Genomic DNA, 25,063 nt, shown 5'->3' on the forward strand with positions numbered 1-25,063 from the left:
GCCACAAGTCTTCAAAAAGTTGGTTATGCGCTTGAAATTGTTCTTCATTTGAAATTGAGTACTGAGTCAAATTAAAAAAATAGTTTCTGGGTTACTGTGATGATTCCTTCGAACGGCTCTCCAAGGATTTTCTATTCCGTATCTCGATATAACCATTAGTCGATGGTCCCTTCAATATCGACTCATAAAAGTTTGAGGTTTTTACCGATCGCCGTGGACAATGATATGAAGACGCAACATTTTGATATAAAAAAGAAAATCTCTCCTTCTGTGAGACTCCTGCGGGTACCTTGTAGGTTGTAGATATTAAGTTCAGAATGAATGACCTATTTATTTATTTGCCGTCAATCAAATGTAGACCAATTATACTTTGTACAATAAATACTTATTATCTAGTCTATGTGTACTTCAGTCATTACCTAACTTGTCTAGAGAAGAACACTTTTTTTAGATTAGTTTTACTCATCGTTACATCAATTGTTTCACAATGTGCATTATAACATGTCATCATTCTATTTATTGGGCCATTTCTGCCATAGTTTGTTCTTTGATTATTGATATAAAATAGACTTCTATTTCTAAGTGGACGGATAGGGGCGTAAAAATTAATATTTGCCAAAATTTCACTACTATCCACTCTTTGTGCGATATTATCGTTCATGAAAGCTATCATTGAGAATTCCCTGCGTTTTTTGAGTTCTTCTAGGTTAATTAATAAACACCGTGATTCATAAGGAGGCAATGGTAGAGACGTCCACCCTAGTTTTCGGAGCGCAAAAAGTAAAAATTGTTTCTGAACTGATTCTATGCGGTTTACATGTGTTTCATGATACGGAGCCCAAACTACACTGCAGTATTCTAAATGAGGCCTAACATGTGCAACGTACAAAGTTTTGATTGTGTAAGGATCATTGAAATTATAACTGAATCTTTTGATAAAACTAAGCATGTTGCTTGCTTTATAGATAATATTATTATAGTGATCTATAAACGATAATTTGGAGTCCAGAATGATACCTAAATCTCTAATTAGTTTGCATCTTTCAACTGTTTTCTGACCTATGTATATTTGTTCTTGTGCCGTATTGATCTTTCTTGTAAACGAGATTGAATGGCACTTTTTTATATTCAGTTGTAACAGATTTTTCTTACACCATTTATGAAAATCGTTGATTTTATTTTGAAACACTAGTAGATCAGGTTGCTTATGTATTTCTAAAAAGAGTTTCATGTCATCTGCGTAAATTGAAACATTCAGGTAATTCAAAACATGATTCACATCGTTGACGAATAAGATGAATAACAATGGACCAAGGTGGGATCCTTGTGGTACTCCAGATGTAACCTTAACTTGTTTTGACAAACATCCATCAAATCTTACTCTCTGGGTTCTGCCAGTCAAATATGATTCAATCCATTTTATTAGCCTGGGATTGAGGCCTAGCTTGGATAATTTGAAAAGTAAGAGAGAAATATCAACTCTGTCAAACGCCTTACTGAAATCAGTGTATAGAGCTTCAACATAATTTCGATTTCGAGCTGAATAACCATCTCTTCGGCGGGAAAACACACCGAAAGAGTCGCCGCACGGCATATTTTGGTGCTAAAACGGAAATGTCCCCTCCTGCGGGTTCCTTGTGGGCCCCTGTTAGGTTCCAAGAGTAGCCAATGTGGTCACTTATCGATTTCACTGGCATAATCATCTATTTAGTGGAAAATCATGACGAAAGAGCTGCCGCACGACACATGTTGGTGTTGAAACGGAAATGTCCCCTTTTAAGGATTCCCCGAGGGCACCTCACAGGTTCCAAGAGTAGGAAATGTGGTCACTTACTGATTTCGAGCTGAATAACCATCTCTTTGATGAGAAAACACACCGAAAGAGTCGCCGCACGGCATATTTCGGTGTTAAAACGGAAATGTCCCATTCTACGGGTTCCCTGGGGGCCCCTCATAGGTGCCAGGCGTTGCCAATGTGGTCACTTATCGATTTCAAGCGCATAATCATCTATTTTGTGGAAAATCATGACGAAAGAGCTGCCGCACGACATATTTTGGTGTTAAAACGGAAATGTCCCCTTTTACGGGTTCCCCGAGGGCACCTCATAGGCTCCAAGAGTGGCCAATGTGATCAATCATCGATGTCGAGCGCATAATCATCTATTTTATGGAAAATCATGACTAATGAGCCACCGCATGGCATATTTTGGAGTAATATTCCTTTCTACGGGTTCCCCAAGGGCAGTTCATAGGTTCCAAGAGTGGCCAATGTGGTCAATTATCAATTTCGAGCACATAATCATCTATTTAGTGGGAAATCATGACGAAAGAGCTGTCGCACGACATATTTTGGTGTTAAAACGGAAATGTCCCCTTTTACGGGTTCCCTGAGGGCACCTCATATGCTCCAAGAGTGGCCAATGTAGTCACTTAGCGATTTCGAGCGCATTATCATCTATTTTGTAGAAAATCATGACGACAGAGCCGCCGCACAGTATATGCTGGTGCTAAAACGGAAATGTCCCTTCCTGCGGGTTCCCCGGGGGCACCTTGCATGTACCAGGAGTGGCCAATGTGGTCACTTATCGATTTCAAGCGCATAACTATTTGTTTGGTGGAAAATCATGACGATAGAGCAGCCGCACGGTATATTTTTGTGCTAAAACGGAAATGTCCCCTCCTACGGGTTCCCCGGGGGCACCTTGCATGTACCAGGAGTGGCCACTTTCGTCGGAAGCCCTCTCATGGACCATACATTACCGTTTTAAGAGAATCTATGAAGAATTAGCGATCGAAAGGCATATATGGAGCGATTTTTATGCTCCCCTTATATGACCGACAAGGTCCCCGTGGAAGTCGTTTCCCGGTGGCCATTGTCTCCAGAACCAGCATATCACCACATAGCCACAAAATTGATGAGTTTATCTTTCGAACGGTATATAAACTTTGTAATTCGGTTAAAATTTGAATGTTTTATGAGCATTAACATTTCTGGGTCAATATGACCCTAACATCTTATTTGTAAGTTTTTTTTCTTATATCCGAAGAAGGTTAAAAAAAATATAGCGGCATATAACATTCGTTTAAAGTTACATATTCTCGTTGATTTTAATAATCAACATTCACACCGAAAAAATAAACCAACATGTTTTACCGTGCATCAAGTGATTTGACGTTTGCGGAGCAACTTTCAGACAGTCGACCATCGGACCCCGGTTCGATTTTTTTCTATCTTCTCGCAATATGATGCCTTCATTCAATAGACGCGTTTGCTTGGTATAATGCAGACAGAGGAGATGACGCGTTTACCCAGTATAAGGCACACAGGGGAGATGATTCCTTCTTTAGTCAACGCGACTTCCCGAAGACAAACAAGATCTCCATCTCTATCACACACACAAGTGTAAGGTTACTCACTCACTTCCTCCGCATCACTTATTATTACTCACTCACCCACTCTTATTCATTCATCCGCTCTTCCTCACTCATCCACTCTCACTCACTTATCTATTTTCACTCATTTATTTACTCTCAATCACTCACTCTCTCTCTTTCTCACTCACTCTTACTCGCTCATTCAATCACTCTTAGTCACTCACTCACTCTTACACACTCACTCAATCACTCACTTTTAGTCCCTGTTACTCACTTTCTCACTCTTACTAACTCACTTACTCTAACTCCCTCATGAATCTATGACAAAAGGTCGGAACGACAAAAGGTTGAAAGTACAAAAGGTCGAAAGGACAAAACGTCGAAAGGAACAGAGGGTTGAAAGGGCAAAAGGTCGAAGGAGACAAAAGGTCGAAAGGGACAAAAGGATGAAAAAGACAAAAGATCGAAAGGGGAAAAAGGTCAATCAAGAACAACTTGATTACAAGTAGGGTATATTCCAAAGGAATTTATGAAATGCATTTGACTTCAAGCAGAAATAATATACTCATCTCATCAATCAAAGTTTAAGAATGAGCAATTTTCAAAAAAGAAGTAATTTCTATGAAACAATATTAAGAATTATTACTTTTTCTCACTCACTCACTCGCTCATTCATACCATTCACTCACTTCTACTTGCTCATTCTATCTTACTCATTCACTTACTCAATTTTACTCTTGCACTCATTATTAATCACTTATTCACTCGCTCCCTTTTACTCACTCACTCACTTTTACTCACACGTTCACTCTTGCTCACTCACTCACTCTTACTCACGCACTCACATTTACTCACTCACTCTTACTCACTTACTCTTACTCGCTCATTCTTACTACTTACTAACTACTTTTACTACAGCGACAAAGAAACAACTTCAACCTTGTTGCCCTTGTAGCCATGCTGACGTTGACCGCAAATGCCTCCGACTCTCTGCATTGTGCATGAGAATGTGCTGCATAATCTCCACCTACCCTTCAGGACTCTTGAAGGGTGCGCGTGTGGGGTGTAGAACGGGATAAAGGCCGAAAATGTCGTAAATAAAGACAATAATCGTAATGAACATTTATTGAGTAATTTTTTTTATTGATCTGATGTATAAACTTCAAATAATGACTATATACCTACTATGACTAAAAATACATTACGGGTAATAGCAATCAGGGTAGTGAATCATTCGGGGTAGTCGCCTTTGGGGTAATATTATTAAGGGTAATGGAATTATGGGTAGTATCGTAGAGTAATGTTTTATATCTGCCTTTTCTGGTATAATTCCTTTTTTCAATGAATACATTTGATGTGCAGAAAGCAAATGAAGATATGATTCCTTCATTCAATTCAAGCATTTGCTCGATTTTAGGCAACTGGAGACTTGATCCATTCTTTCAACGGGTCCATTTTCCCATCAGAAGGCAAAACAGGATATGACTCCTTTTTTCGACTTAGCCATTTGCTCGGTTTGAGGCAAGGGGAGATATGATCCCTTCTTTGAGAGACAAGCGACAGAGGGCAAGAGAGAATATGACTCCTTCTTTCAATTCAGGCATTCGCTTTGTTTAAGGCAAGAGGAGACATGATGAGGGATGCATTTGCCTGGTAGAAGGCAAGAGAGGATATGATTCCTTCTTTCAATTAAGGCATTTGTTCAGTATAAGGACAGGGAGGATATGATTCCTTCTTTCGAAGAGTGCATTTGTCCGACTGATGGTGGCAATGGTGAATAAGATCGACAAATAGAAGTAATGTATTCATGTATGAGCGAATGAGATTCCTTTTCAAAAAATATTTTCCAGAACACATGAGCGAATAGGATTTATTTGACTGATAAAATCGGGGTCTCCAGCAGCCTTGTGAGCAAAGGCATAGGATTGCCAATCCGGAGATGGTGAGCTCGATTCTCGGTTCTGCCTAGGAAGTTTTAGTGTTGGAAACTTTTTCGACACCCTGAGCATAGTGTATTCGGTTGTACTTGCCTTACGCGATAAATATCCGTGCAAGGGTAGGCATAGAAAAGCTTCCAATTAATAACTGAGGAAATGCTTATAGAAAACTAAATGGAAAAGCAGGCGAAGTTCCAGTAGGAATGAGCCATTGAAAAAGAAGAAGAGCTAATAAAAAGAAGAAATTCACCGGCGTCAAATTAGTTCAAAGAAGATTTATCTTGCTAGTAGCTGTGTGTTAACATTTGAAATATTTCTGTTCTTACAGGAACCTGCTTAATTGTTATTTTGCTGCATCGTACAATCATGCGTCCAAAGCTTCATAGTAGAATCAACTAAGCTGAATGGCTCAATATTATTTATTATTCAAAAAGCTTTAATAACAAATTATGCCAAATAACCATTATGCCAAACGACCATTATGCCAAACGGCCGTTATACTAAAGGGCCATTATGCCAAACGGCCGTTATGGCCAAATGACATTATGCTAAACGGCATTATGCCAAACGGGGTACAATCAGCCTATGTCCCATTGTAAAGTTCACTGAACGGAAAACCGTCACATCACGCGAACAATAGCATCGGCGTACTGTTCCAGCCGGATAAGCGAAACAGTAAACACGTATCGCACGTACACTACAAGTAGATATCACAGCCAGTAGTGTTGTGTGCACAATCGATGTGATGAATTTCTCATTTGGATAGCAGATGATTTGTGTTTATTTATATTCATATACATCATTAATATTAATTATGGGTCGTCTCTTTCTCCGTGGCCTATCCCATAATATGTAGCTCGGAACACGTATCTGGGCCGAGTCGTGTGTGTGCTGAACGGTTGCTTATTGTGGAAGAGGCTCTTTTGCGTGGACAAGGGACATTATTCATGGTTTGCTGCTTCCTTGTTTGGACAGCGAACCATGATCGGAGTGCGCACGTTTTGAGACAATATGGGGTCACATATATAGCTTCATTGGAAGCGGGCGCTATGGCCGGGATACGGCGCTGGTCGCACCTTCGGAGCCCTCGGGGGCATTCATTATTATATTTGGGTGCGATCGAACGTTGACCTGTTGGATGTCCGTCCGGTGTAGTGTAGGCTGGTGGTGATTTCGTGACGGTGCATAAAATTGGACGACTATGTTAATGGTTTCTTTCATTCGAAATTGGCCCCACCTAATGATGTGTTTCTTAATACATAATAGGCAAATTTCTAGCAAAATGAAAGGCTGCAACCGGCAAGAGATATTTTACTAAATGATCACCATTATAACTCAATTTGGTGAGGAGATATTGGGGAGATTGAGCAAACAGTGACCTAATGGCGCAATCGTGAAAGATCGAATAAACAATTATCAAGCTATTCGTCTTGTTCAAGACTTGATAGAAGTGCGCTTTTGACATGACCTAGGCGTGTCATATCCAAATTTCGTTTAGCTTTTTAAAATGGTATTGGAGAATTTCTAATTACGAGGTTATTTCGACCATGCAATTGTTGTGGGTCACGAGGTTATTTTGAACATGCAAAATGTCCACTCCCTGAGACCCATTCCCCCTAATTTTTGGAAAGACCTGCACGATTTTCCTTAAAGTTCTACACTGGCAATCACACCTTCCCCTTCCCTGTGAATGTAAGACGAAAATTCCCACTGGATTCCACGAGGATTGGTCAATGGTCATACCCCGCAGGTACTACGGGGAATACGGATGGGAGTTGCTGGACAGGAAATCGTTGGAGATTATCCAGCGGTTTTCTTGGTCTCTGCACTCTGCAGTGGCACTATCACTTACTACCTCTTTTCTTTCCAACGTTTTCTTCATTTATTTACTAAAATCAATTCCGATGCTAATTCCGCTATTATTTTAATGAAAATAAGATTATTTTGCATTTTTTTTGTGTAGGTTCCTGTACGAAAATAATGACATTTAGCAATAATTAAGAGATTTGTTTGTTTCAGCAGGTAAGCGTTACAATGCGTTATGGTTTAAAGTACGTGTCGCCTAAAATTGTAGAAAGTTAATTGGTCACGCACATAAATGGAACGGAATTATCTGCACAATTGAACACGCGAATATATCAAATGTATATAATGTTTAGAAAACCTTTAAAAACGTTGAAATTCACCACAAGAGTGTTGTACCCGAACATTCATTTTTCCCACGTTACGAGCGCAAGACCAAGTTAAAACATGTCTTTTTATTGCGTGGGCTATGCACTGCCTCTTAAAGTACATTTTAATTAAAGTACAATTAATTACCTTTAATAAATGTCAATTGATTCCATAAAGTTAGAAAATGTGTAAAATATAATATTACATTTTTATGAACATTCTGCGGAATAAAAACAATTAACTGTTGACTTTCTGTGGATAAACAATTTAAAACTTTTGGCGTTTGATTAGCCCTGGTTTCGTTTCAATCAATGCAAGAAAGTTTAAATTACTAAACGTTACCCACCTACCAGTGGATCCTCTCAAGGCGGCATGCCTCTGAGACCACCTCCGCACCCGCGCTCCGGAAGCCAGAAACCATGTCCGAAAACTTTTTCCAATTTAATCGGAACTAATATACGAAATCAACTTGACGGTATGTACATACCTACCTCCACTTTACCGCAGCATGTACTTTTCCTAAAACGGCAGAGGAAGGGAAAGTTCTGATGAAACCAATTAGTTATTTTGCTACCTTTCTCAATACTGTTACCGTTGGATTATATTTTCGTTTAAAAATTCATATTAGTATTATATCGTTTATGTGATACTGAATCTCACTGGAATCTTATCAAACATAAACTCAACTTATAACCAAACAATTCCTTATTTTAATGCAAACAATTATGCCGTAACTGTAAAGTTTGATAATATTTTCTCCAAACCGTTCAATTCGGTTGAACATACTAATCCAACAGTTGATTTAGAACAGATTATTGAACCTCTCCGGCTGCAAATACTTGTCCGAGTAAGGCAAAAAATCCGAAAAACAAAGTTTGATTTTCCCTTTTAATTGCGTACATCGTTAATGGTGTTTGTTCTGGGCTCTAAACATCGACGTTTCTTGGCAGCAGCATACTTATTTCTTTGGCCTCCGTGCCCACCACCAGCAGTACAACAACGACGACGCCAGCATCCAATCCCACTGCAGTGGCTTGTCCTTTGTGCTACAACAACCCACCCGGGATCACCCTCCTTCAGTGCTGATGGACGGACGGATGGCCGGAGAGTCCCAGTTTTTCTTCGTTACTTACGGGGTTTCCTCAAACTTTTTTTTTTCATTTTACTTCTGGGGAAGAAGGTATACTCGCACTGGCACCGCACCGGTCGGTCGTCCATTATCGTGGAGGCGGGTGGAATTTTTCCTTCCCAGAAATTCCCGATGCTATCGTCGTCGTCTCGTGTGTTTTTGCTCTTCCTAAGTGGACCATTATAGAAAGTTTTATTTTCCACATCCTGCGGCAAAGGATCTGGTCTCAGTGAGGATGGGTGGAGTGGGTGGAAATGTACCATTCGGTTCCAACGGCGTTTTACGTTTTTAATGGTGTATTAATTGGATGCCTGGCAATAACTGCATGTTCCAGCATCGCAACGGGACACACTATGACAGACATTAGATTGGTTTTCTATTTAACGTTGAGATTTTTTTGCTCTATTGTGTTTATTTCTGTACACATTTCTTGGACTTTTGGGGAGGGCTTCACAATTTATTTGTTAGCAATTAGAAATTTGTTCTGTGAATTAATTATTGATTTCTACTCAAAATAGTATTAATTCTTATTCGAAATACGGTTCTTGCATGGGTGTGTTTAATTAAAATTATGCCATATTTTGACCATAGATATCTTTAGTTTGGTAGGTGAATCAATGATCCAAATTGATTACAAACTAAGATATAATAACTGAAAAAACTTGTACATCAATTTGTAAATTTCATTCAACGTCTACCTTTTCTAAATATAATAGTTGCGAACTGTGCATATAAAAGTGTAACAATTGTTGTCTACTATTTAAATTCAGAAAAGAGTCTTCTAATAAAAAGAGCAACTGTTCTTAAAGTTCCTTATTTTCCCCCCAGTCAGTGGTTCGTATGACGCATCAGAAAATAATGGTCAACCACTCCTGCCCTTACAACCGACGTGGTCATTATGTTTTGGGCTCACTTTCCACTTTTCGTTGTTGATTATGTAAATCACTGTTGACATAATTTCCTCCGGAAGATTGTTTTTCCTTGTGCTTTGTCATCCTTCCTTACTCTGTGACGACTTATTATACATGCTGCTCGCTGCCGGTTTCGTTAACCGTACACTTGGTTGGTAACCAGCCAGGACCAACGTCGTAAATGCTGATGTTCCTATTCAAAATAAACCAAGTTGCACAGATGTTACTCAAAACCATCTTCCCTGCCGTCCCATCAGTAGCTGTCGGTTGCATACAAATTGGCTATAACCCGTTGCCCTGGCCTCAAAGCTAGCCGCTGGTGAGCAAGTAGGAAAAAAATTGTTCGTATTCGACAAACGTACGCACAGTCAAATAACAATTAGGGTACGCGTTCCGAGGTTGATCCCAGATCTAACCCCAACTGAGATTCATGCTTCTTCAGTATTCACGAAAGACAAAATTCGCGTACTGAATCAACAACACATTCTGTGGAAATAATTTTCACCGGTTGCATTCGGGTTTTATTTATTTGCTTATTTTGTGGAAGGGTGTGTTTCATTCTAGCAATCATCTGTAAGAACAACGTTCACCGTGTTACGTGATAGTTTTTACTTTATATGCAAAAGTTTCCAAAAGAATCATCATTGTCAACATTGGCAACAAGTTGCATTCGATAGGAGACAAAGTCTGATTTGTCACAATTAAATTCGATCTGCGTTCAGAAGCTATGCCAGCAATGATGTATGTATCGAAATAAAATCTTTGGTATCTGCTTATTATCACGAGGAAGGCAGTTTCACTGCTATGTTAATTATTTTAATTTTGATTATACATTTTTAATCCATTTATCATTCAATCTCAATTTGTTTTCCGTCATTTGTGTTTTTTTTGGACTACATCAAAAGTTATGAACATTTTGTAACTATGCATTTGTACATAAACACGGACACCCCCGGAGATTATTAGGCATAACTTATAATTTATGAGGCATTCGCTGATTTTCATACAAAATGGGTATGTTTGAGGACCAAACTCTCGGTTTCTAGCGATTAGATTAAGGACATATTTGGCATCCCAGCCTAAAATGACTTAATTGATAATAAGTCTCTTCTTTTTTCCGGGGTGTATTACTGTCCGCGTTTATGCACAAATGCATAGATACAAAAAGTTAACAACTTTTGATGTAGTCCAAAAAACGCAATCGACGGAAAGCAAATTGAGGTTGAATGATAAATGGATTTAAAATGTAGGTATAACAAAAATTAAAATAATTAACGTAGTATGTGAGTTAAATGACAGTAAACAACTGAGGCTATTTTTCAAGCATCAAAATTCACAAGAGTGAAGAATAATAAAAAATGAAATGAAGGATTATGGATGCTATGAGTAAGGTTGCCCATCTTCCTTACTTTTCTCTAAGGGCTTTTATCCCTTTCCCGATCCAAGTTGGATACTCATATATTTACAAAGATGATATAATCGGATTCAACCTAGTAACTGTAGAGGAAAACCGGAAAAGTCGTAAAGCTTGCATCAGGAAAGGAAAGTTGTTTAAATTGGGCCGTATCAAATTTCGGTACGTTATCCTCCGACTCACGACTCCAACAATGAACGATAACGATTATATTATGTGCGAAGCAAACGATTAGGAAAGCAGCTGGTCAAGCTTGGGGAAGGGTATTTCACTCCGAAGTCAATGCGGCGGTATAGGATAAATGGGTTGACCGAAACGTCAGCTAGTTATGCAAATATTTACTGGGAAGGTCGTAGGTGAAAGGTTCAACGGTTGTCGAGAACGAGTTCTATAGTGATATAACACACGAATACTTTATTGTTGTAATATGGAATAATTAGTTATTAGTAAAGGAAACGGAAACAATCGACCCAGTTCGAAAACTTTGGGTGGAACCTGTTTGTATGTTTGCAGTGTCACTATTTTTTATATTCATTTTTAAGTATTTTGCTCGAAACGATATGTTTCCTTTGAGATGTCCTGACATGTTGTTTCCTCACTTGTCATAAGACCAATTTTGTACAATCTAATTTAATTACACCACTTAATTGTACCTTGACAGATATGTATTTCGACCTCAACAGTAAGGTCGTCTTCAGTGTCTCGTACTTGACTCGACTATTTTTTCCTATTGTAAACGGGCTATATTAGTCGAAGGGGTCAATAATTATGGCTGAAGTACTATTTTTACTCACAAAACACGCTCAACACGCTCAAATGCGTACGTAATCTTGAACCAATTTGCTCGCAACACAGCATTCAACTGTTTTTTTTTTATTGGGGAAAAGTTTACTCACTCAAGAAATTTCCATTCTGTGCGCTATAGCTTAGACTTGTGCCCAGGTCAGATTCCTATATCAACTTCCTTAATTTCTTTGTTGAAGCCTCTGCGGTTTGAGGTTATTTGGCGAACGCTATTTGATCGTATGCCATTCGCCCGAATAGTAGACATTTGTTTTTTTTATTGTGTGTGTGAAGTGAGAAGTGAAATGTTCCATCTGAGAAGTGAGAAATAGTACGTTCGAAGTACGTAGAGAGTAGTGAGAAGTGAGTATTGAGATATGAGTTGTGAGATGTGAACAGTGATATAAAAAGTGCGTAGTGAGTAGTGAAAAGTGAAAAATGAGATGTTGGAGGTAAGTAGTAGGTAGAGAAAAGCAAGAAGTGAAAAAATGAGAAGTGGGATGTCAGAGGTGAGCTAGCCTTGGGCTGCAAGCCTCTTTAATAAAGAAATAAAAAAAAAGAAGTGGGATGTAATAGGTGGAAAGTGAGAAATAAGAGACCAGTAGAGAAATTTGGAGACGCATCAAGGAAGAAAATTGTATGTACTTTGCACTCCGTAAACGCTCCAATCGAGAGTTCGCCATCGTACCAAACTGACTATGTACAAAACGCTTATTAGACCGGAAGTTCTCTGCGGACACGAGACCTGGACGATGCTCGTGGAGGACCAACACGCACTTGGAGTTTTCAAAAGAAAAGTGCTGCGTACCATCTATGATGGGTTGCAGATGGCGGACGGTACGTGGAGGAAGGCGAATGAACCACGACTTGCAACAGCTGTTGAGAGAACCATTCATCGTTCACACCGCGACAATTGGAAGACTGCAGTGAGCTGGACACGTAGCCAGAATGTTGGACAGTGGTCTGGTGAAAATGGTTCTTTACAACGATCAGACGGGAACAAGAAGGCGAGGCGCACATCGATCAAATGGAGGACGATTTGCGGACCCTCCGCAGACTGCGTGGTTCGCGACATGCCACTCCGGCCTTTAGTCTGAAAAAAAAATTGCATAACAGCAAATAGGCAAACCCTGCAGAAAGTGCTGAGAACCTCTCGGAATGTTTTGTTCCACGTTTTTTGCAGCACTTACACGTCGTATTATGTTGCTTGCAAGTCGTGCTTTATGTTTTATCATTATGTGTTTCTGAAAATCCAGTTTGTAAAAAATGAACAAGAAAAATAAAGATTTTCATGTACCGATAAAACGGGATTGGGAATTGGATGATTTATGCAATTGATAAGATTATGGTCAGTGGTCACTGTGAGAAACGAAATTGAATCACGGTGCAAGTACGCTGGCCAGGCTGAAAACCGCGATCTAAACTCATAAATAATGACAAGTAATGACGATATATCAAATTTTAGAATTTAGGAATCTTAGATTCAGGAATTTATTTAGGGATCTAGATTGATTTATTTAGTTGCTCCAGGAATTTGTCCTGTAGTTGCATTTGCTGCACAAATTCATCCATATCTGTTATGAATCTGATAGAATATTCACTTGAAACGAATGGCAGTTATCAAAATATATTTATTTAGGGTAGGACACCCAGAAATCCAGTTTTCGCCCACTCAATTTAAAATCTACATTTTTGAAAACTAGTGGATGGAAACAGTGGGTGGGGGAAAACTGGTGTGAGGGGGTCAGTCCTGAAAGTTTCAACCGATGTGATCTTCGGCGTTAGTTATTCCAAGAATTTTAGATGCACTCCTGGAGTAGCTCCAAGATAAATTTAATGATAAAACGAAGTTTTGAAGAAACTCCGCAATTCCTGAAGGAACTCCTGGTAGAAAAATCCTGAAAGAACTGCAGAAGTTATGAGTTATTAAAAGTTCCTGAAAATCTAATGGAGAAATATTTGGAAGAACTACAGGCAGGGCCTAGCCGGAAGGGGGCCCCGGGGCCGATAGTATGAGGGGGCCTCAAAATGTACAAAAAAGGTTGGTTTTAGTACATAAGATTTGTGGCGGCCCGGGGCCACGCCCCCCCCCCCAGACCACCCCTAAATCCGGCCCTGACTACAGGCGTAATTTTTGGACAAGCTCCAAGAAGAATTTCTGGATCAACTCCTGAAAGAATCACATAAGAATAAGATTCAATGATCGATTGATTCATTTTGAATTCTTCCAGGAATTCATCCAGAATTCCTCCAGGAACTCATCCTGAATACTTCCAGGAATTCATTCTAAACTCCTATAGGAATTCCTCCCCAGAATTCCGTCAAGAATTTCTCCTGGAGTTGAAAATTATTGATGGAGTTACTTCAAGAATTTCTTGTTGCAGTTCTTCCAGGAGTTCACCCAGGAATTTCTCCAAAAAATCTTCAGGATTTCCTCCTGGAGTTCCTCCAAAAAATCCTCCAGCAGTTTCACAAGGAATTCTACTGAGAGTTTCATCAGGAATTCCTCTTAGAGTTCCAACAGGAACTCCTCCAGAAGATTCTTCGGGAATTCCTCCTGGCGTCTCTTCGGAAATTCTTCTTAGAGTTTCCTTGGGATTTAATCATGGAGTTCAAAGGAATTCTTCCTGGAGTTTCTTTAGGAATTCTACCGGAGGTTCATCCAGGATAACTTTTTAAAGTTCGTATAGGAATCTTACCTGGAGTTTCTCCAAAAAATCTTCTCGGAGTTCCTTCAGAAATTACTTCTGGTGTTTTCCAGGATTTCCTCCTGCAGCTCTTCTTGAAATGACTCCTTAGGCTCCTCCAGGAATTCCTCCTGGAGTTTCTTCAGGAATTTGTCCAGGGATTCCTCCTAGCGTCTCTTCGGAAATTCCTTTTCGAGTTCCATCGGGAATTCATCCTGTACTTCCTCTAGGAATTCTTTCAGGAATCTATCCTGGAGATTCTACAAAAATTCTTCTTGGAAAATTCTCCGGAAATTACTCCTAGAGTTCTTCCAGGAATTTCTCTCAGAATCTCTTTCTCTGTGAAAGTTCAGAATGAATTCCTGGGGAAGTTCAGAATGAATTCCTAGAGGAATTCAGAATGAATTCCTAGGGAAATTCAGAATGAATTCCAAGAGAAACTCAGAATGAATTTCAGGAGAAATTCAGAATGAATTCCTGGAGGAATTTAGAATAAATTTCTGAGGAAATCAGGAATGAATTCCTGTGGGAATGAATAAATTCGTTGTGGAATTCAGAATGCATTCCTGGGGAAGTTCAAATGAATTTCTGGGTGAATGAAGAATGAAATCTTGGGAGAATTCAGAATGAACTAAGGAATTAATTCCTAGGAACTTCGAAAGAAATCCTTCAGGTGTTCTTCTTCGAATTTATCTGGGAAATTCTCCTGAATCCTCTATAGAAATTGTTCTATAACTTTCTCCAAATATTCCAACTGGAATTCCAGAAGAAAAATCTCATGAAAATGCTCCTGGAACTACTTTTAGAATTTCTGCAGGAATTCACATATTTTTCCTGGAATTTCTTCAGGTAGTCATCAATGAATTCATCGGAAGCCTCCTTTCAAGAGGCTCGGAAGCCTCCTTTCAAAAGGGCTCGGAAGCCTCCTTTCAAAAGGGCTCGGAAGCTTCCTTTCAAAAGGGATCGGAAGCCTCCTTTTAAAAGGGCTCGGGAGCCTCCTTTCAAAGGGCTCGGAAGCCTCCTTTTCAAAAGGGCTCGGAAGCCTCCTTTTCAAAAGGGCTCGGAAGCCTCCTTTTCAAAAGAGCTCAAAAGCCTCCTTCTCAAAAGGCCCGGAAGCCTCCTTTCAAGAGGCCCAGAAGCCTCCTTTCAAGAGGGCCAGAAGCCTCCTTTCAAGAGGACCAGAAGCCTCCTTTCAAGAGGCCCAGAAGCCTCCTTTCAAGAGGGCCAGAAGCCTCCTTTCAAGAGGCTCAGAAGCCACCTTTCATGAGGCCCAGAAGCCTCCTTTCAAGAGGGCCAGAAGCCTCCTTTCAAGAAGGCCGGAAGCCTCCTTTCAGGAGGGCCGGAAGCCTCCTATCAAGAGGGCCAGAAGCCTTCTTTCAAGAGGGTCAGAAGCCTCCTTTCAAGAGGCCCAGAAGCCTCCTCTCAAGAGGCCCAGAAGCCTCCTTTCAAGAGGCCCAGAAGCCTCCGATCAAGAGGCTCAGAAGCCTCCTTTCAAGAGGCCCAGGAAGCCTCCTTTCAAGAGGCCCAGAAGCCTCCTTTCAAGAGGCCGGAAGCCTCCTTTCAAGAGGCCAGAAGCCTCCTTTCAAGAGGCCCAGGCCTCCTTTCAAGAGGCCCAGGAAGCCTCCTTTCAAGAGGCCAGAAGCCTCCTTTCAAGAGGCCCAGGCCTCCTTTCAAGAGGCCAGAAGCCTCCTTTCAAGAGGCCCAGGCCTCCTTTCAAGAGGCCCGGAAGCCTCCTTTCAAGAGGCCCGGAAGCCTCCTTTCAAGAGGCCCGAGCCTCCTTTCAAGAGGCCAGGCCTCCTTTCAAGAGGCCCGGAAGCCTCCTTTCTAGAGGCCAGAAGCCTCCTTTCTAGAGGCCCGGAAGCCTCCTTTCAAGAGGCCCAAGCCTCCTTTCAAGAGGCCCGGAAGCCTCCTTTCAAGAGGCCCGGAAGCCTCCTTTCAAGAGGCCAGAAGCCTCCTTTCAAGAGGCCAGGCCTCCTTTCAAGAGGCCCAGAGCCTCCTTTCAAGAGGCCAGGAAGCCTCCTTTCAAGAGGCCCAGGCCTCCTTTCAAGAGGCCCGGAAGCCTCCTTTCAAGAGGGCCCAGGCCTCCTTTCAAGAGGCCCGGAAGCCTCCTTTCAAGAGGCCCAGGCCTCCTTTCAAGAGGCCCAGGCCTCCTTTCAAGAGGCCCAGGCCTCCTTTCAAGAGGCCCAGGCCTCCTTTCAAGAGGCCCGGAAGCCTCCTTTCAAGAGGCCAGAAGCCTCCTTTCAAGAGGCCGGAAGCCTCCTTTCAAGAGGCCAGGCCTCCTTTCAAGAGGCCAGAAGCCTCCTTTCAAGAGGCCCGGAAGCCTCCTTTCAAGAGGCCCGGAAGCCTCCTTTCAAGAGGCCCAGAAGCCTCCTTTCAAGAGGCCCGGAAGCCTCCTTTCAAGAGGCCAGAAGCCTCCTTTCAAGAGGCCCAGAGCCTCCTTTCAAGAGGCCAGAAGCCTCCTTTCAAGAGGCCCGGAAGCCTCCTTTCAAGAGGCCCAGAAGCCTCCTTTCAAGAGGCCCAGAAGCCTCCTTTCAAGAGGCCCAGGCCTCCTTTCAAGAGGCCCGGAAGCCTCCTTTCAAGAGGCCCAGGAAGCCTCCTTTCAAGAGGCCCAGAAGCCTCCTTTCAAGAGGCTCAGAGCCTCCTTTCAAGAGGCTCAGAAGCCTCCTTTCAAGAGGCTCAGAAGCCTCCTTTCAAGAGGCTCAGGCCTCCTTTCAAGAGGCTCAGGAAGCCTCCTTTCAAGAGCTCAGAAGCCTCCTTTCAAGAGGCTCAGAGCCTCCTTTCAAGAGGCTCAGAGCCTCCTTTCAAGAGCTCAGAAGCCTCCTTTCAAGAGGCTCAGAGCCTCCTTTCAAGAGGCTCAGAAGCCTCCTTTCAAGAGGCTCAGGCCTCCTTTCAAGAGGCTCAGGCCTCCTTTCAAGAGGCTCAGAAGCCTCCTTTCAAGAGGCTCAGAGCCTCCTTTCAAGAGGCTCAGGCCTCCTTTCAAGAGGCTCAAGCCTCCTTTCAAGAGGCTCAGAAGCCTCCTTTCAAGAGGCTCAGCCCTCCTTTCAAGAGGCTCAGGAAGCCTCCTTTCAAGAGGCTCAGGAAGCCTCCTTTCAAGAGGCTCAGAAGCCTCCTTTCAAGAGGCTCAGGCCTCCTTTCAAGAGGCTCAGAAGCCTCCTTTCAAGAGGCTCAGAGCCTCCTTTCAAGAGGCTCAGAAGCCTCCTTTCAAGAGGCTCAGAAGCCTCCTTTCAAGAGGCTCAGAAGCCTCCTTTCAAGAGGCTCAGAAGCCTCCTTTCAAGAGGCTCAGAAGCCTCCTTTCAAGAGGCTCAGAAGCCTCCTTTCAAGAGGCTCAGAAGCCTCCTTTCAAGAGGCTCAGAAGCCTCCTTTCAAGAGCTCAGGCCTCCTTTCAAGAGGCTCAAGCCTCCTTTCAAGAGGCTCAAGCCTCCTTTCAAGAGGCTCAGAAGCCTCCTTTCAAGAGGCTCAAGCCTCCTTTCAAGAGGCTCAGAAGCCTCCTTTCAAGAGGCTCAGAAGCCTCCATTCAAGAGGCTCAGAAGCCTCCTTTCAAGAGGCTCAGAAGCCTCCTTTCAAGAGGCTCGGAGCCTCCTTTCAAGAGGCTCGGAAGCCTCCTTTCAAGAGGCTCGGAAGCCTCCTTTCAAGAGGCTCGGAAGCCTCCTTTCAAGAGGCTCGGAAGCCTCCTTTCAAGAGGCTCGGAAGCCTCATTTCAAGAGGCTCGGAAGCCTCATTTCAAGAGGCTCGGAAGCCTCCTTTCAAGAGGCTCGGAAGCCTCCTTTCAAGAGGCGACAGCCTCCTGCCTGTAAGCCATTGCAAAATTTAATAGGATGGTGATCTAATTTTGTACCATTTTTCACAATTTCAATCATAATAAAAGATTTTATTCACTTTTGTTGTCGGTTGTTTGCTATCATATTGTACTTATTCAAAAAAAATCTATTTTGCTTAAGAAGGATCCATAACGCAGGAGAACTGTTTCGTTTTCCATCTCACTGAACGTATGTTCATCTCATCGCTTTGTTTTGGATGGATCCTGGAGTAATTTTTTCGGAATTCTAGTTTCCGCATATTCTTTGAAATCTCAAAATAATTCTTAGATTTTCTTGGCTGGACTATGATTCATCCAAAAGTTTTTCCTGCTCCATATAATTGTGCATGTAAGCAGTGTGGTGTGACTTGCATGCAACATTCTGAATAGCCAAAAACAGACTGCAAAAATTGTGGAACGGAACTATCCGGCTGGTTCTTAGGGTCTGTCTCAATTGGTTGATTAAACTCTAATTAAACTTAAAAGTGACAGTTCAATAATTATCGAATAACCCTGCTGGATGAGCAGGATTACTTTTGACAGATGTCGAATCATTCTTGATCGATGTCTTATTGGAATTGCTGGGTAGCACGCAGCCATTCTTATGGCCGGGTGATTTTTAAATTTATGAACTGTCAGTTTTAGTAAAATTAAATTTAATTCGGGAAGTGAGACAGAGCCTTAGTGGCCGTTGGGGTGAAACGGTATAATATGCCCCGGCCCTAAGACAATACCTATGATAACTTTTTACTTTTCAACGCAATTTATGCAAACTTTGTGTTATTTGGTAGTCCAAAAAGTCGCAAATGCATTTCCTGTGAATAGTCATATAAAAAGATTACAGATAACAGGTAATTAAGCTTTTTTGAAAAATCGTGAACAAACGGATTTCAACAAGTGCCTGGGCAAAAGGCCCCACCTTAGCCATAGATGTTTCATAGCCCTTCATTAGCATTTTATCTATAACATAATAAAAAGGTTACAAATCCCTATGTGCTTGACGTTAAAAAACCAACAATAATTCTATTTGAGCAGATTTGAATAACATTTCGATAGTTTCCATATAATTTGGAAATCCATATAATAATTTGCAACTACTGCTGGGCTCGCTGTGCTTTTGTCCACTCGGTAAGGGCATATCGTCCTACCTACACTAGGGCGTTTTGACCAGTGAAACATATTTTCGAAAAACGTTACATTTTTGAAGATGGAAGCACTTTTATAGCATACTAACCACTGAGAAAAGTTTTTGAGTACTTTACGTTACAAATCTTGGCTCGGTACTTGTAGTGTTAATAAAAAGTCGTTTTTGCCTTTCTCGTACAACAAAGTTGTACCGAAAGGCTATCATTTCACTACGAAAACGAACTTTTTATAGAAGCCTCGGAGACCCATAGTGTTATATACTGATCGACTCAGCTTGACGAGATGAGCAAATGTCTGTCTGTCCGTGTGTATGTGTGTGCACAAAAGCTAAGAAAAACACTAGACAACTTTTCATATATAACCCAACATCTAACCATATTAGCGCCATGTAAGGTTAATGTCTTGGCTAGATGCGAGAAAGGCAGTATCATTACTCGGTGAATTAAGTTGTTTTTTTTTTTCATTTTATCAATTTTTGCCTTTCTCGTACAATATTTTACCATAAGTTCGATTGGTACCCTTGCATAATAAGTTTCGTAAGACTAGTAAAGTAAACATTCAAATCCAAATTTATTTTTTCTTAAAATTGGTTCTAACCTTCATGTTACTGTGCAGAAAGGAACAGCTAGACATACTACTGGCGATATTTGAAGTTCCATGCTTTCTTTTGTTGAATGCTTTTGCAGTCTCTTACGTACAGTTCAACCACCCCTTTCCATGACGCAATCTTGTCTTGTACCTACTGCACAGTTAACGCAAAGCCCTAGCAACAGATCAATAATAGATTCCATTCTTTGTGAGTATAGGCGATCCATCGCGCCGGTTCATTGTGCTCTAAACTGCGAAGAAATTGGCAATTCAAATTTCAGGCGTTGCTCGCTGCATTATTCAACTGGCGGAAAGAGCTGGTCGCGAAATTGATTTACATTTTCTTCCCCGGGTAGAAGTTCATTGATTGATCTGGAGACGTTGCTGAATAGATGCTGTTGCCATGTGGCGATTATCGGTTGGCGTTTTGCATACTTCGGATTGCAAAACACTTGGAAATACCCGGCCGGCATTAATCTGAATTTGATTGATTTGTAGTGGAAAAACCCCTGTTTTTGTTTAGCATTGAGTAATCTAATTCTCGCTCGGATAAAGACTATCGCGCCAAGGAAGCGTAGAACGAAACACTGTGTATGTCACTATTTTGTTCCGGTTGGGGTTTGAGAGTGAAAGCAGCCGTTTCCTGAACGGAATAACAATTGGGTTAGAAAGCACTCTGGAGCTGTGAGCGTCTAATTGGGACTGGGATAGCGGCACGGGAGCGGGAGGTGCCAATCTTCGTCACAATGTTGGTTGTGAGCTTGTCATGCTATTCCGGGCCGTAGGATATATACAGCTTTCGATTGGACTTGACAGGGTGTATCGTATGAACCCAATCCACGTGTCGGTATACGACTGACACGTGAGAGATTCGAATACCCCGAGGAAAGGCATTCGTTCTTCGTTCTAATCGTTTGAAAATTTATACACATTACTAAGATTTGCTTTGTTTAAGGCTTATTTTGACCTTTATTTTGTTAGCTTTTATATCATTGAATGCTTTAGAAGAATGTTATAAATTTGCCTAATTACGGAGAAAGCAATAAAGCATCATCATTTTTGTATTTGATTGTTGTTGCATTCTAAATATTTTTTGCTATATATTTGCGTATTTTATTATGTTTGTATTTTATTATTTCGTGCTACTTACGACCAATTGCAGTTTTTAAAATTATTGCTAATGTTATTCATATTAGAACAATTTAAGTATTCTGTACTTCTATACTTTAACATGTATTTTGAGCCAGGAAGATACCGAAAGACAATAAAGATAAATTATGGCCATCCAGACAAGACGCTTAAAAAACAGAAAAAGTTTCTTGGAAATAGAATAGTTAATTGCATGGTACCGGACAAAGTGAATCTCAATCGACGGAAAAATGTCTTCCGATCCCTCCCCTCGTTACTTGAATACGGAAGATAATCTATCCGCCCCACTGTTCTTTTGAGCTCGTGAATAAAACTTTCACCTCACCTCAACGCCGGCTGCCAATCTCCGCGTGGCAGTTGGCAACGATTTGAAAAATGTAAATTAAGTAAATGGTTGTTAGCTCGTTCCTTTCCTGGTAATTTTATTACGAACCCCAGCGGAGATCTGACAATGGTGGAAAGTAAGCTTCCGTATTAAAAAAAAGTCGGTGCGGAAAAATCGTAATTAATTAATTATTCGCCGACCCCGACACCTTCCCTTTCTCGGGGCAAAAGGGACAATCGGTTCTCTACCCCCAATAAAGGGCAGATGGAGCTGCGAAAAATGGTTGCATTGATTAAATTTTCATTTAGGAAGTTGCACAAAAGTGCGTAATTCTTCTTTATTTTGTGTTCCTTTTCTATCAACTTGGAGGTGCTGCCTTTACTGCCATTTAACTTAATGCGGATTGGTTTTGTGTTTTGCGGCGAGTTTTTTGAACAAAAAGTACCTTGAAACATTAATATTTTATTGAGTAATTGGATTAACTTCCGTTAGGACATTTTTAAGATTGTTCAATGGTGCTTGATGTTTGCTGCATCGTCAATTCAGGATACTTATTGCTCCAGTAGAGATTCAGAAAAAATGACTATTTGTCTCATTTGACTATGATTCTGTACCAGAAATGGTAGCTCTACGGGGAGTTTGCATCTTCACCCTATGACAATTTTCCGTTGTCGCATCGATGACGTGAAATCTATCGAGGAAGTCAAAATACTTAGTCACTGAAGAGTGAAAGGTATCCTCCACCATCACGTATCGGTTCGATCAAACCGACCGTGACGAAAGTGATTTTTTTGAGCGCTTCTGCTTCCGATGTGGCCGCCTGATGGGAGCCTGTACTGGAGTGAACTAATGGGAAAATGTAACTTCTTTTTTCCTGTCATGGTCCATGCAAAATGACGACGCACGACGACAATGACGGTGTGCAAACGTGGAAAAACTTTTCAAATTAAGAGTATTCAAAGAGATTGTTGGTTCCAGTCAGTGTGACAGAATTGCCATTAGAAACGCGAGGTTCAGCGTCGTTTGTTGACCTATTAGGGTTCCTGGTAATGCTTGTGATGTTCGATGGCGCTAAAAGTCAAACTTTGTTGATATTATCCAGATAGGAAAAATAACGAAACGTTCACAGATTGAAGAAAGCATCAAAAGTTTGTTCTGCTTGCTGCAATAATCGTTAGGAGAAATTAATGGGGACTGTATTATGTGGTTCAGTGACTTTGATTTGTTTTTTCAAAGTAGTTCACTGTACAAAGGCAACATATTTTTGATACATATCTGCTTTATATAACCTTCATATTTACTTGGTTCCGAATATCTACTAAAAATATTATTGTCATTTACTCATATGATTTAATAGGATATTGAAGCAATTCCGCGCAACATAATGACATAATTATAATAATAACATTGCAGTATTTACCTCGCATTCTGAACAACATTTCCACTAGTAACTTTTCTACTCCCTTTTTTGTGAAGCATGTATATGATCTCTACGGTTCTCGCAATATTTTGTAGAATCGTTTCTTTCCGAAAATAATTTGACCCGTTTTTTTTTGTTTCACTGTTTCGAAATTACATTTTTCGCAAAATATGAATTATCATTCTTGAACTACTGGCTTAATTTTGAATCTGCCTCTTCTAGGATATCCTTAGTTATTGGATAGAGGCATATCTGATACGATTTGTGATCAATAGGAATGCTGCATGAAAACTTGAGCTCAAAATTGGGTAATTTTTCTTAACGCTTGGTGCGATTTTGCAGAACTATGACAACATAAAATACCACAATAAATAGGTACAATTTGATGTGTTGGATAATACAAAAAAGCTAAAAGACAATTTGAAAAAAAAAAAGATTTATCTTACAAACACCATTATGAGCGACTAAGCGCTTCCATGTACGTGACAGGGACGAGGGGGTGGATACAATAATTCAGAAAGGCAGATTTTTGGTTTTCAAACTGTTGTCATGGGTTGAAACTGAATTGTATCTGTCTGTTTTTAATCCCTAATTTTTATCTTATGTGATGTTATGTCGATATTAGTGTACCAATGGAAAGCTAGACAAACAAACTTACTAGCAAAGAAATCTGCATTAAAAAAAAACAAATATTCACAATTTTGCAAATTTTCGTAGCCAAAAATATCCCCCTATGCAAAATTTGAGCTAAATCGGACATGATTGAGGGGTGCTCAAAAATAATCAAAACTTTTTTTTTCCATTCTAGGTTTTCCCATCACCAGTATTTATTTGATCTTTAGAAGTGATAGTAGTCACACTTTTTATTATTATTATTTTTCATAAAATGATATTTTGGTTTTTAAGAAATAGTTGCTGTTTCCCAAGTCATCTAATTTGCCGTTGTATGGTGAAGTTCCTCGTAAGTTGCATAAAGTGCTCTATTGAAAGGAAAACAAATTAACCAAGTGAGTGGTAATAGTGCAATTGAATTTAAAATTTTGGGTTACCATAAAAATTGGAGAGATCTACAGAAAAATAGGCTGCTAATGTCGACGACTGAACTTGAGAAGCAAAATCTGAGCTCATTTGGAAGAACCATGTAATTTATTGAATAAAACAGTATGTCAATATAACAACTCCTTTTATTTACATTACTCATGTAATTTCTTGAATTGCTTTTCTAACTCCTTTACTTATTTTTTTACAAAACAGGATTATCTATTTCACTTAAGATCAATACACAAAGGTTTTTTTACGTCGATCTTTTTCATTGTAAATCAAAACCACGTAAAAATAAACCGCGTTGTTTAAAAAACTGACGTGAAAAATCGTGTTATTTCAAAAATCCGTTACAAAAAATTCCGTTAAAAAAAAGTTCCGCAATGACATGAATCGTGTTTCTACATTATCAGTTTTCTTGATCTTTACACGTTGTGTTTTGAATTCATGCGGTACCACGTAATAATAACCGCGTAAAAATAACCCTCGGTGCAGTGTTGCGAAAAACTCAAAATCTTAAAACTCTTTTGTTCTCCTTCGTTAAAAACAGTGAATTGACGTTTGTCGCATACAATAAAATATACTCGTCCATGTATGAGCAATAAATTGCCCTCAAATTGATTTCAAATGCGTTTTTAAACCAAAATGATTTTTTGGCAAATGAGTGAAACGATGCGTTTTAGCATGAAAAGTTCACGCAGACAATTTCGTTTGCACGGGAGGTCTCATTGATTGAGAATTATGAGTGAGTTTACCAACACTGTCTCAGTGTAATAAACATTGCCTAACAATCTGATAATTTTCTTCGTAAATCTGATCTCAAAAGTTTTCAAAGTTCCAAAAAAAAATCAAAATTTTGATAGCAAGATTTCGAGCACTCTAAATCATGTCCGATGGAGCTTAAATTTTGCATAGAAGTATATTTTAGGGCTTAGGAAATGTCTGAGTAACGTCCGGTTTTTAAATTTGATGAAAATTTTTTTTCGCCATGAGATTTTTTTTTCAAAGTCCCAAAACAAAAGTTCTCAAAGTTTCATGCATTTTGAGTACTTGGCATCAAAAAACAAAAAAAAATCCTTTTTGTGAGAAAAAAAAAGGTTTGATTAATTTTGAGAACCCCTAAATCATGTCCGATTTAACTCAAATTTTGCATAGGAGGATATTTTTGGCTAAGAAAACGTTTGTGTATC

At 40.2% G+C, this 25,063-nt stretch overlaps 1 protein-coding gene across 1 annotated transcript in view; it reads left to right on the top strand.

Annotated features, from left to right (window-relative positions):
* The window catches only part of LOC134223826 (uncharacterized), a 136,970-nt gene extending 113,223 nt beyond the window's left edge, over positions 1 to 23,747 (top strand). The window contains exon 4 of the mRNA XM_062703039.1: positions 23,641 to 23,747. Coding sequence (XP_062559023.1) covers positions 23,641 to 23,674 — 34 coding nt within the window. The 3' untranslated portion in view covers positions 23,675 to 23,747. The remainder of the gene's footprint in view (positions 1 to 23,640) is intronic.
* The last annotated feature ends 1,316 nt before the right edge of the window (positions 23,748 to 25,063 follow it).

Source organism: Armigeres subalbatus, chromosome 3, assembly GCF_024139115.2.
Source record: "Armigeres subalbatus isolate Guangzhou_Male chromosome 3, GZ_Asu_2, whole genome shotgun sequence".
Classification (NCBI taxonomy): domain Eukaryota; kingdom Metazoa; phylum Arthropoda; class Insecta; order Diptera; family Culicidae; genus Armigeres; species Armigeres subalbatus.